Source organism: Saccopteryx bilineata, chromosome 3 (assembly GCF_036850765.1).
Source record: "Saccopteryx bilineata isolate mSacBil1 chromosome 3, mSacBil1_pri_phased_curated, whole genome shotgun sequence".
Lineage (NCBI taxonomy): Eukaryota > Metazoa > Chordata > Mammalia > Chiroptera > Emballonuridae > Saccopteryx > Saccopteryx bilineata.
Window position 1 is genome coordinate 117,481,545 of NC_089492.1, and position 13,685 is coordinate 117,495,229.

Consider the following 13,685-nt stretch of genomic DNA (forward strand, 5'->3'; position numbering starts at 1 on the left):
GGGTGATGAGTACACAATAAGTATACATATGTTGTATTATAAAGTTGTACACCTGAAATTTATGTATTAACCAGTTACCCCAATAAATTTAATTAAAAATATTTGTTACTGTAATACACAGTTCAAGAAAGTACTGCCAAGAAATGCGTGCCTACTAAAGGACATCAACTCCTAGTCTTAGATGTAATATATACAAATATTCTAAGAAATTAATCTGGATTTTAATTTGCTCTAAACAATTAAATGTAAAGATCATGATTTGTTACTTTGCTTAATTCCTATACTTAAAGAAGATAGACAGATCTGGGCTAAATAGAATGAAAAACATATTAACATAAAAACTCATCCAAAGATGAAGAAAGTTGTTTTTGGAGGCCTCTAGGACTGAACTGTTCAAGCATATATTTGGATGACTGTCATAGAAAAAAGAAGTGACAAGCTTTATTAGGTAGATGATTATATATTAAGGTTGCTTCCAACCGTAAGTCTATAATTCTAACACAATCCAAAACCAAAAAAATAAAACCTGTTCAAAGTAACTCATTTACTTTCAAAATATAAATTCTTCCAAGGTGACTAAACGTATAAATGCTTCCCTAATAACCATACAGAATTGCTAAACTTTGTTATAAATAATTTAAAATGAGTGTCAATTTTGTGTGTGTGTGTGTGTGTATGTGAGAGAGAGAGAGAGAGAGAGAGGCAGAGAGAGCAGAGACAGATAGGGACAGACAGACAGGAAGGGAGAGATGAGAAGCATCAATTCCTCGTTGTGGCACCTTAGTTGTTCATTGGTTGATTTCTCACATGTGCCTTGACTGGTGGGGGGGGGGGCTACAGCAAACCAAGTGATCCCTTGCTCAAGCCAGCAACCTTGGGCTCAAGCTGGTGAGCTGTGCTCAAACTAGATGAGCCCGCGCTCAAGCTGATGACCTTGGGGTTTCGAACCTGGGTCCTCTGTGTCCCAGTTTGAGGCTCTATCCACTCTGCCACTGCCTGGTCAGGCAAGTGTCAATTTTTAATTTTTGAGGTAACTCCAATACTGCTTTCTACAGTGGCTGTAGCAATATGCATTCCCACCAATAGTGCATGAGGATTCCCTTTCCTCCACATTCTCACTCGCACTTGCACTTGTTGTTTGTTGATTTATTGATGAAAGCCATTCTTACAGATGTGAGGTGCTATCTCACTTTGGTTTTAATTTGCATTTCTCTGATAATTAGTTTTAATTTGCATTTCTCTGATAATTAGTGAAGTATTTATTCAAATTTTTTGCCCACAGTTAATTAGATTCTTTTATTTGGTGTTCTTTATAAATGTCGGAGCCAGTGATTCCATTTCTGGGACTTTATGTAAAGAAACCTGAAGGGACCAGCCAGCTGGCTCAGTGGATAGAGTGCTGACCCAGCATATAGACGTCCTGGGTTCTATTCCTGGTCAGGGCACACATGAGAAGTGACCATCTGCTTCTTTCCCTTTTCCCGTTCTGCAGCCAGTGGCTCTATTGGTTCTAGCACTGGCCCCAGGCACTGAGGATAGTTCAGTTACTCTGCATCAGCACCAGGTGCTAAAAGTAGCTTGACTAATTTGAGCACTGGCCCCAGACAGGGGCTGCCAGGATCCCAGTCAGGTTGCATGTGGGAGTTTGTCTTCTCTCATTAAAACAAACAAACAAAAAAAACCAAAACGAAAAACTAATTCCAAAGAATATATGCAACCCTATGTTCACTGCAGCATTCTTTACAATAGCCAAGTCTGGAAGCCACCCAAGTGTCCATCAGTAGATGAGTAGATAAAAGAACTGTGAGACACTTACATGATGAAATACTACTCGGCTATAAAAAAAAGAAGAAATTCTTACCCTTTTTGACTGCATGAATGGACCTGGAGAGAATTATGCTAAGTGAAATAAGCCAGTCAGAGAAAGACAAGTACCATATAATTTCACTCATATTGGAACCTAATGGATAAAATGAACTAACAAGCAAAACAGAGACAGACTCATGGATAGAGAGCAGGCTGATAGCTGGGGGTTGGGTGTGTTGGAGGGATTGAACAAAAAGGAAAAGCAGAAAAAAAACTCATGGACATGACAAGAGTGTGGTGATTGCCATGGGTAGAGGAGCTGGGGAGGGGTGGAGGAGAGTATTTGGGGGAATAAATGGTGATGGATGGAGACCTGACTTGGGGTGGTGAACATATAATACAGTGTACAGATGATATATTGTAGAATTGGGCACCTGAAGCCTATAGAAATTTGTTAACTAGGGCCTCCCCAATAAATTCAATAAAAAGGAAAATAAAGTAATGAAAGTATGGTCCCCATCCTCTCACTTGGAAAAACAAAATAAACTAAAAAAATACCACAAAATACCTTTTTACCTTATTAAAGTAGTCCAGCAAGAGCGGCCATCTAAGCAACGTAAATAACAACTTATGGTTGTTTTCTTAAACTGTTTAATATCTTCTAATTCTTCATCTCTCATTTCTGGTCTCTGAGCTATAAACAGCTGCATCAGGTTAAATAGTTCTTCCACTGCCTAAAGGGCAAATAAGTAATACAGTGATATTTTAACCCTACAACATTTTAAACATCTGCATCTCATTCTGAATGTTTTACTCATTAGCCAGTTCTTTAAATTACACAAACAGACTGGCCAGCTTGCTCAGTTGGCTACAGTGTCGTCCTGATATGCCGCAGCTGTAGGTTCACTGCCAGGTCAGGGCACATACAGGAAATAACCAGTGAATGCATAAACAAGTAGAATGATAAATCGAAGCTTCTTTCCTCTTTTTCTCTCCCTCCTCCTCTCTCTAAAAACCAATAAATAAACATTTTAAAAATGACACGAGTTAGCTTTTACCATTCAAGTATAGTTAGAAAATTAGCAATAAATTCTATTTTTAAAATTTCATATATAATTAATTAAAATCCCAAAATAGAATTTCAGGAAGATGAAAAATACAAATTAATACAGTTCATTTTTAGTCTTAATGTTGTTCAAAGACTAAGTTTTATAACTTCAGATATGCATCCAGAGTCATGCTACAACAATCTGTTGCCACCTTTTCTTTAATAAATGAGAAATCATTACTTTGTCACAAAAATTTTACACCCTCAATTATGACTGTTTCTGATAAAATTGGTGGTGCCAACATTTGGAACACTCTTTATTGATGAATAGTCAGTTCCAGTTACCTTGCAAAAATTGACTCAAGCACCATTTTAATTAAAATCTCTAATAGATAAGTCTATAATAAAAGCTGTTACATTTCATTGATGTCAAGAGAAAGAAACAACATTAGGGGTTTTTCTCAATCAGCACTCTTCAAAGGTATATTTAACTATGGACATGTTTAGTAAGTAAGTAAAATATTTATGTGAATGTGATAGAAACAAATCCACTAAATCTTAATAAATCCTGTTCTGACTCCTAAATCAGACTTTCTCATTCTTTTCCTTATATATCCTTGTTTTTTAAATGTATTTTGGTACTTAATACAATCATTTTCTTTTCTTTAGTAAAGACGTTCTAAATTTCTTCACTGGAAATTAGGTTCTTCTCTCAGGGTGAGAAAATCTAAACAATTTATTACATTATATCTAAAGAACAGGAAGGTCCTTTATTTCAACAGGAAAAGGAAATACAATATACAATTCAAGGATACCAATCCTTAAAACACCCTTTACTGTATTCTTTTCCAATCAAAATGCAATCAAAACTCTTAAATGTTGAGTGTCTTGAAAAAGCTCTTCCTACTCTCCACTCTCACCATCTCCTACTTCTTGGCAAACAACGTCTCTTATGGCCTTTGGGTTCACAAGTTTTAAAAAGGGTTCTGCACTCTCCTTCCAATCTCCTTCCCAGATTTACATCCTCTTGGTATAATTTCCTATTGACAGCAGAGATGACAGTGAAAAGAATTATCCAAGAATGGATAAAAGGTTATATATCCTTATATTGGGGGGAATTTAATATAAAACCTACAAATAGTCTGCAGAGAAAAAAGGATCAGACATAGACTGCATGTATTATTTATATTCTGATAGCAGCCTTAACCATTTCATTCACTTGAATGCAGTGTGAGAAAAAAATACTACGCAACACCACAGCAAAGATAAAAATACTGTCTAGGTCACAACTTAGCACAGCATATAGATCATGATAATAAATATCAAAATAGTAAATAATTCCTTAAAACTGTACCACAGAGTTGACTTTTTTCATTATGTACATATGAAAGACATATTTATAAAACTACAAATTAAAATATTTAAGTTTCATTAGAAAGAAAATTTCAACATCAACCTAAGAAAAACTATCCATATACTTATTAATTTTACAACCATATAGCATTTTATGCTTTTTTAAGAAAACAAGTACACATTAAATCTTTAAGAAAAAATAGACTATACTACTCATATTTTGTCACCACTTCTCAACAAGGGGAAAAACAGGTATTTCCAATCAATTTGAGGATACAGATATAAGAATTATCAATTTTACTCACTCCAGGGTATTGGCTGGCATGTGGTGTGAGATTCTTAAAGGCCCACTGGATGTTCTGGTGAGAAGCCAGTTGTCGTGTAAATGCAGGAGACTGCTCACAGCAGAGCCTCAGAATGCCGTAGTAGGCAGGCAGCATCCCGCGGTTAAAAAGCACCACATCCTGATCGTCATGGTCAGCAAGGATGTAATTGAAGGCAATGTTCTTGGTTACCACTGGGTTCTGAACAATAAGGCGGATATTCTCTGGACAGTCAGCACATACATTGTACCAAAATGAAAGCAAAGCTTGTTTATTGTGATTTGTAGCTATTGCTGGCTCAGAAAGTTTAGGCTGGAAAAGGTTCCACAAATCCATGAAATATGTGGAAAACATCAGCTTCTCGGTTTTGGAAATTAAACAGTAAGTCATAAAGCTAAAATAGGGCACTAGCTTTGTAGTGCCATGAACAGCAGCATCAACATAAAGTTTGGCTCTTGAGAGCAAACCAAGGAGCACGTTGTAGACCTGATGTAGGACTACTGTTGTGTCTGGACTGAGTGGAAGGTCACGGGTTGGGATGTGCAAAGACCTTGTTGACCGGAACATCTGGCGGAATGAATTGCTTGGTATAAGGGACACCAGAAGATAAGCTGCAGCTATAAAATGTAAAACAAAACTGTCAGATCCTCATAAGATATAAATTAGACTGAAGAGCAGTCATTAAACACAAAGCCACTCTTCCCTTTAAAAATTAAGATGAATAAAATTTAAGGGATTTGAACATCTCTTTTAATATCTCTTTGCTCTACCTTTAGCTCTACAAAAAGATCCCAAGAAATGATGAAAACAAGTATCTTCCATTCTGTCACTGTTACTTTTTAAGTGGAAACAACAATTACATAGAACAAACAGCTTTAAACCTCTTTTGTTTAGCTTTCCCAAGATATAGAATTTGCCCACTTATTTTATTTCATTTCTTCTCAGGAAACAATATGGTTTCACAGGAAGAACACAGTATTTGGAGCCAGAAGACCTATATAAGGACATGTCAAATTATTCAATGTTTGATGGGTTTAGTTTTCTTCTTCTTTACAATATAATCTACAATATTTATAATTTACAAATAATGGTAAATTTTTCTTACATTATTAAGATAGAATAAGATCTAGCTAAAAGTCCTTTGCAATATGTAAGTATATATATGCCAATTACAGAACATTAACTTTGGAAAATCTTTAAAATTTCAACTAATCTTGCACACAAAGAATCTCTCTTTCAACACACCTGAAAAATCTTATTAAGCCTGTACTATAATTCTGAGGTTAATGACTCATTAGTTGAGTCCATCTGTAAAAGCAGTCACTATAAGCAAAACACTGAGCTAAATATATACTTTATATATATTATCTCATTTCATCCTCACAATCATCCTGGAGGTGGGTGATAAATTACATTGGGAAATATGAATCTTGGAGAAGCAAAGACCAAGGTCAAACAGATAAACAGCTGGAGCCCATATTCAGCTTTGGGAAATGATGATGATGACAACAATGATGATAGTAGTAAAACTATAACATCATTAATACCAACAAAAACTGCTAACATTTATTAATGTTTTTACTATTTAGCATCATAATTTTAAATAGTAGGCACTACCTTTTATATCCACACTTTCACTCAGATTTAAAACAGCAAGATCACCCCATATCACACAGCTAGAGGCACAACTGGAATTCAAACCCAGATAGGCTCATGAACTAATATTCCTACACTCACTAGACAGCATCCTCAAGGCCTCTAATGACTTAATTTAACTCTCCAATACACCTACTAATTCTGTCTTCCATTAATCTACCTATAATTCCATAATTTCCATTGTATCACCAAAGCAAATAAAGTCAGTGTTTCTACAGTTAACTTTAATCTAGTTTACAGATTTATAAATTAAACTTTATTTCTGTACAATACTCCATTTCTACATTATTTCTTCACCTATATTTGCTTTGGTAGCCTATTTTCAGGACGGCTCAATTTGATAAGAGTTTCAAATATAAAAAGTTGACATGTAAGTATCATCCTTTTTGTAAAAAACTGCAATTGAGAAAAGTCATTCAAGATTTTAAAAATCTTACTCAGTTGAACTCAGAACAAATCCCCTTCCATTTCTGTACGACAACTCCAACTATTTTAAGACACTCATCATGTCTCAAATTTTCTTTTAACATTCTCAGTCATTCCTTAATTTAAAAGTAGTTCTCTGTAATTTTTCTTCTATACATGTTCTTATTCTATATAGTTATGCATCTATTAAAAATTTGGGCTCTTTTTTCAAGTTACATTATATCAAAAAGACTTTGTGATATTTTTATAGTTTCCACTATAATTCAGAAGTGATGCATTATTATAAAAATTTATTTCCTAACTGAACATCAAGCTTAATTTTTTTTTTAATTTTTAAAGACTTTATTTTAGAGGGGAGGGGGAGAGAGAGATAGAGAGAAAGAGAGAGAGAGAGAAAGAGAGAGAGAAAGAAAGACAGAGAGAGAGAAGGGGAGAGGAGCAGGAAGCATCAACTTCTGTATGTGCCTTTACCAGGCAAGCCCAGGGTTTTGAACCGGCAACCTCGGTGTTCCAGATCGACACTTTATCCACTGTTCCACCACAGGTCAGGCCTAAATTTCTTTTTTTATGGTTCTAGGACACATTACATTTAGTAATCACGTCTCTTTTAAGCTCCTTGCGGCTGTGACAATTACTCTAACTTTCCTTGCATTTTTGAGGTCAGGTATTTTTGTAGAATGTCCCTCAAATTGGGTTTGTTCGATGTTTATCCCAGTTAGACTCAGGTTATGGGTTTTTGGGAGGAAGACACACAGGTATACTTTGCATCACATTATATCAGAGATACACGCCATATAAATATGACTTCAGTGATGATGTTAACCTCAATCACGTGGCTCAGTTAATGTTTGCCAATTTTCTTCAATTAAAGTTATCTCTTGCCTGACCAGGTGGTGGCACAGTGGATAGAACATTGGACTGGGATGCCGAGGATCCAGGTTCGAGACCCCGAAGTTGCCAGCTTGAGCGCGGGCTCATCTGGTTCTAGCAAAAGCTCACAAGCTCACTAGCTTGGACTCAAGGTCGCTGGCTCGAGCAAGGGGTTATTCGGTCTGCTATAGCTCCACGGTCAAGGCACATATGAGAAAGCAATCAATGAACAACTAAGGTGTCGCAATGAAAAACTAATATTGATGCTTCTCATCTCTCTCCGTTCCTGTCTGTCTGTCTGTCCCTGTCTATCCCTCTCTCTGACTCTTTCTCTGTCTCTGTAAAAAAAAAAAAAAGAATTGAAATTCTTCTATATGGGAGATGTGTCTCTTCTTCATCTATTTATTCAACCATTTATGTATACTGCTATGGACCCATGATTTATTTTATACTTTGGGTTACAATCCAGTGCTATGTTATTTATTTTTTTACTCAAATTGTTCTACATTTGACCACTGAGAGATCTTTCAGTTTGGTTCTATGTCCCTTTAATATACCCCTATCATTTTGGTTTCTGAATACTTCTTTACTTTAGGTCTACAAGATGCTCCAGATTCATCTTAAATATTCCCTGCCACAGTCCTAGAATCAGCTATTTCTGCAAGGAGTTGATTCATTTCATTGAAGAATGGTCTTTAGAAAAAGAGATCTGGGTTTTTGATGTGCTTGTTGATGATTCTGGACCCTCTCAGTAGAAAGATAGAAAATATGAATTTAATAATTAAAAAATTAAATATGAAATACTTTTTTATTTTTTTGAATACTATCAAGAGAGAACATATTGTTTATTTACAAGAAATTTTCTATTCTGTGAAATATCTGTATTTTATACTTGTTCATTTATCTTCTAAGATCTTTATTTTCCTCCACCATGTGTATAGTAAAGATTTTTCATTTATGCTAATTTCAGTGAATATTTTCTCAACTTGTTTTATGTTTTTATTACTACTTTACTTTTAGTTTTCTCAAATTACTTTTAAGATAGAATTTCCTGCACTCTCTTTTTTAATGCTAATCATGCTTTGTCACTCTATCAAGCAAAGAAACAAAAATGATAATGGTGGTGATGTCACCCAAGAAAGACTAAGAAACAAAAATGAATGTAGGTATTTATAAAACATTGCTACAGGTTTCCAAATACTAATATAACTTGGCTTTTAAAAACAATATCTCTAAAGGCATATTATAGTAACCTTAAAAACAAAACAGAAATAAAACTTAAACAACAAATTGTTTGTTAATTCTGAATATTTGACTTACAAGTCCTGACTCTAGGATAATTGTGAGCCAAAAGAAACCGCTCGACCCAGTTTTCCATATTCTGTAGAACCCAGCTGTGTGCCAGTTTATTTCGGGGTGTCTGTACTGCCAACCAATCCAGACACTGAGAAGGATTGTATTCAATTACCTACAAATAAAATAGACAAGAACAGAATATAAAGGCCAACTGAATGAGCTATTACTTTTTAACTTACTGTTGGTATATGCCATTAAACACTTAAAGCCAAAATAGTTTTTTGAAAACTAGAGCCTAAAAAGATTTTCAACTATGTTTTCCCCACTTTTAAAGTTATTTACCTTTTTTCTATAGGAAATATTCAGAAACTTTGTCATTAGTTTACAAAATAAAATTAAAATAACCAAGGACTTTAACATAAGACCAGTAAAAGAATCCAATGACTTTTTAGGTCTTAAGTTTGCAATTAATTTAAAATTCAAGTTTTTTATCTTTACTTTTCTTATTGTTCGCCCAATCTGTAACTATAAGTGAGAATAAAATTTAGCTCACTGTTCCACTGGGGAGACTTTTGTCATGGGAAAATGGAACCTTAGAAATCTAGAGTAGAAGTTAGAAAACTCATAAGCCAAATTCTGTGGTTTGCCTGTTTTTGTTAAGTTTTAATTGGAACGCAGACATACCTACTCATTTATATATTGCCCATGACTGGTTTTTGCTAAAACGGCAGCTGAATGGTTTCAACAGAGCCTAAAGTACTATCTGGCAGTTAAAGAAAAAGTTTGTTGACCCCTAGTGTAGAGAGTAGACTTTTCTAACACTAGGGAGAAATGGTGTGACCTCAGCAGTAACACTGAAGAAAGGAAGTGGTGATTCCTCTACCATTTCTGTCAACTGCTAAAACACTTGGTTTGTATTTCTAGGGCTTCTATCTTCCTTCCTTCCCTCTTCCTTCCTCCCTCCCACCTCCCCTTTTCCTTTTTTTTTTTTTTAAAGATAGAGGAATGAGAACCTTGGATTGGCTGATCAGCTGCTCAGAACTCTAGGAGAAAAATCTTTAAACATCAGAGAGACTAACCAAAAAACTACCCCCCTCCCCCGACCTTCTGACTAAAGCATCTCTTCCATTTTGGGTTACTCAAAGTAAGGAAACTGGTACTTAATATGGTAGTGACGGTATTAGACAAATAAAATCCTAGGAAAAATAAATACTAAAACATCTGCTGCAAGACTTACCTCCCATATCCTCTGTAGAATGTAAGATGCAAAGGGAGGCATTCCTGGAGGTCCACCAGCAAACTCCATTAGCATAGTCAACAATTTAAAGAAAGGATTGGCTGCCTGTAATAGCCATACAAGACTGTGTATTTAGAGTTATTTCAACCCATCTCTATCAGCAGAAAATAAACACATAAAATTCTTATATATATCACATTTAAATCTGCCATGTTATATTTGCAGAGTTTGGTACTCCTGCTATGAACTTAACTGTCAAAACTAACAGGATCCAATGGGAATATAACAGTCAATTGCATAGGAGCCACATGTAACAGAAAACAAATATTTTTCCCCCAAAGTTAACATCCAGAAAAAAAAAATCAATACTCTTGTTAATGAGATAACATTTAAAGAAAAATTTAAATTAAGTTTCCTGTAGCGGCCCTTGGCCAGTTGGCTCAGTGGTGGAATGTTGGCCCTGCATGTCGATGTCCCAGGTTTGATTCCTGGTCAGGGCACACAGGAGAAGCACCCATCTACTTCTCCATCCCTCCTCCTCCCCCTTTCCTCCTGCAGCCATAGCTACATTGGTTTGAGCACACTGGCCCCAGGCGCTGAGGATGGCTCTGTGGAGGCACTAAAAGTAGCTTGATTGTAAGCATGGCCTGAAATGGGCAGAGTATCAGCCCCTGATTGGGGTTGCAGGTGGATCCTGGTCAGGGCTCATGCAGGAGTCTGTGTCTCTATCTCCCCTCCTCTTACTTGGAAAAAGGAAAAAAAAAGTTTCCTGTAGCAACCTTTGATCTCAAATATAATTTGTATTAATATTTGACATGTATTATAAAGTAGCTATAACATTTCCATTTTTATAAAAATATTTTTGTATACTGTATTCTATTTTTTTTATGTACTTCCTACCTTTTCAGTATTCTGGTTAGTCTATTTTTTTCTTGCACACAATTATATGCTTAAACCCAAACAACATTAAAGTTTAATATCTAGGTGGGATTCTGGTATGTTGAACTTATATGTAAATTTATATTTAATTGAGAAAATTACATTTGTGATAAGACATGAAGAGCTAGCTCAGTTTATTCAAGTTGCATACTTAAGTGATGTTATGGGGAAACTCGTAAATTTTTTTCAAGAACAATTACTAAGACTCATTTGAAAGCACTGTGAAGACTGGTAGTAGTTTTAATAACACGAATAAATTCCCACATACCTCAGGAGTCAATTTTGCTATTGATGTGAAAAGCATAGATACAATCTAAAACAAAAAAAGGAGAATTTCAGGATATTCTTTTCAAAATTATCAAAAAACTTTAAGACTCTTTCTTAGTACTTACATGTTCTGCAAGTCGATTATTGTATCGACAAAGGCTGAAAATCAGATTACAAGTCTGTCTTATATTGATGCCATCACGAATATGTTGAAACAAAAAAGGAAATCCCTGATAAAAACAAAAGTTGTTTAGTTAAGAGCTGCTACTACTTTTGTGATTATTAGAGTCTAATATAGACCAGGTATTACCTTTCCTCCTGTTAATGCTGCCATGTCAGTCTGTGATAATGTCAAATGTCTGAAAGAAAACAGTAAAAATAAGTTTTTTCTCCCTTTGTACTACTTTATAGTTACTTGCATCATGACACCCATCAAAATTGCCAAATCAATGATAACTACACCAGGCAACCACCATGAAATGATTCTGAACTACTGCTAGCTAGACAAGCTTGCTATATATATATTGTAGATAATTTTTTAAGATTCTAAAATTGGAATATAAAATCACAAATCAAATTTATTTTCATTTACTTAATTTTAAAAAAGATTTTATTGATTGATTTTACATGGAGAGGAGAAAGAGGGAAGGACAGAAAGTGAGAAGTATCGACTCATAGTTGCTTCACTTCAGTTACACATTGTTTGTTCTATGTGCTTTGACTGGGCAAGCCCAGGGTTTTGAACCAGCGATCTCAGCATTCCAGGTCGATGCTTTATACACAGCACCACCACAAGCCAGGCCATTTAATTTATATAAGTTGTTGTATTATAACACTAGAATAGATCTAATTTAGGTAGCTTTATCTGAAATGAGAATCTTCAAAATAAAATGAATTTATAATACTAGAAAGTTTCACTTCCCAGTTTAAATTTATTGCATTTCTTTTAAACTCATTATAGAAAAAATAAAAAGAATAGTATAACTATCCATCACTCAGTTTCAAATTACTAATACATGGCCAGTCTGGTTGCATCTTTACTTACTACTCACTCAATATGGAGTATTCCAAAGCAATTCTAGATGTTTTATCATTTAATCCATAAATCTCAATGCATATTGATAACAAAAATTTTAAATATATAACCATACTTCCATTCTTCATACCCAAAATAAACAATTCCTTTTATTATTCAATATCCAGTGTACAATTTCCTCCAGTTTCTAAAAAGAATATTAATAATTTATGCTTAATTTGTTTGAATCAGGATCCAAATAGTAAAATCCTGTTTTAATTGGTTGAAACTGTCTTTCAAATCTCTTTTAGACTACTAGTTTTCCTCTGATTTTTCTTTTATCTTGCTATTTATCTGCTAAAGAAAGCAGGTGGTTTGTTTATAGTTTCCCACATTTCCATTTTGCTGATTGCACCCTGTGCTGATGTTTTAACACATTCCTCTTCTCCCCATATTTCCTGTAAAGAGGTAGTTAGATCTGGAGACTTGATCAAATCTAGGTTTCACTTTTGTTTTTTAAGAAAGAGACAGAGACAGGAAAGAAGAGAGATGAGAAGCATCGATTTAAGTTGCCGCATCTTAGTTGTTCATTGATTACTTTCTCATAGTGCCTTCACTGGGGGTCTCCAGCTGAGCAGGCGACCTTGGGGTCGTGTCTATGATCCCATGATGAAGCTGGCAACCCTGTGTTCCAGCTGGTGAGCCCTTGCTCAAGCCAGTGACCTCGGGGTTTCTAACCTGGGTCTTCAGCGTCCCAAGCTGACATTTTATCCACTGTGCCACCATCTGGTCAGGCTAGGTTTGACTCTTTATCAAGAATACTATAGTGGTGGTATGGATTTTTATCAGGAGGCACATAATTAAAAGTTGTCTTTTTTTTTTTTTAAGTGAGAGGCGGTAGGCAGAGATAGACTCCCACATGCGCCCTGACTGGGATCCACCCAGCAAGACCCCTACCAGATGATGCTCCGGCTGGCTGGGCTGCTGCTCTGTTGCTTAGCAACCAAGCTATTTTAGAGCCTGAGGCAGACAATGAAGCCATCCTCAGTGCCCAGGGTCAACTTTGCCCAAACCATTTGAGCCATGGCTGACCGGGGAAGGGGGGGGGACATAAAGAGGAGGGAGGGGTAGAGAAACAGATGGTTGCTTCTCCTGTGTGCCCTGACCAGGAATTGAACCTGGGACTGCCATGCACCAGGCTGATGCTCTACTGCTGAGCCAACTGGCCAGGGCAAAAGTTGTCCTTTTTTTGGAATGTTTTCAGCCAACAATGATCATTTGTAGACCCAGTATTTCATTTGGGATGCAAAATATTGATACTCTAATTTCAGCTAACTTCCTTATTTATTGGCTCAAATACATCATTGATGACAAACTTTCTCTTACCACTTGGGTGCCATGAGGTATAATTCTTTCAAATAAAGATAAATACTTAATAATATCCTTTAT

The 13,685-nt window shown here is 35.6% G+C and overlaps 1 protein-coding gene across 2 annotated transcripts in view; it reads right to left on the reverse strand.

Annotated features, from left to right (window-relative positions):
• The window catches only part of USP34 (ubiquitin specific peptidase 34), a 287,003-nt gene that overhangs the window by 22,061 nt on the left and 251,257 nt on the right, over positions 1-13,685 (reverse strand). For both annotated transcript variants that reach the window (XM_066267204.1, XM_066267203.1), the window contains exons 63-69: positions 11,532-11,580; positions 11,347-11,451; positions 11,223-11,267; positions 10,016-10,120; positions 8,803-8,950; positions 4,513-5,147; positions 2,383-2,540 (exon numbers count right to left, since the gene is read on the reverse strand). In XM_066267204.1, the coding sequence (XP_066123301.1) occupies positions 2,383-2,540; positions 4,513-5,147; positions 8,803-8,950; positions 10,016-10,120; positions 11,223-11,267; positions 11,347-11,451; positions 11,532-11,580 (1,245 nt within the window). The remainder of the gene's footprint in view (positions 1-2,382; positions 2,541-4,512; positions 5,148-8,802; positions 8,951-10,015; positions 10,121-11,222; positions 11,268-11,346; positions 11,452-11,531; positions 11,581-13,685) is intronic.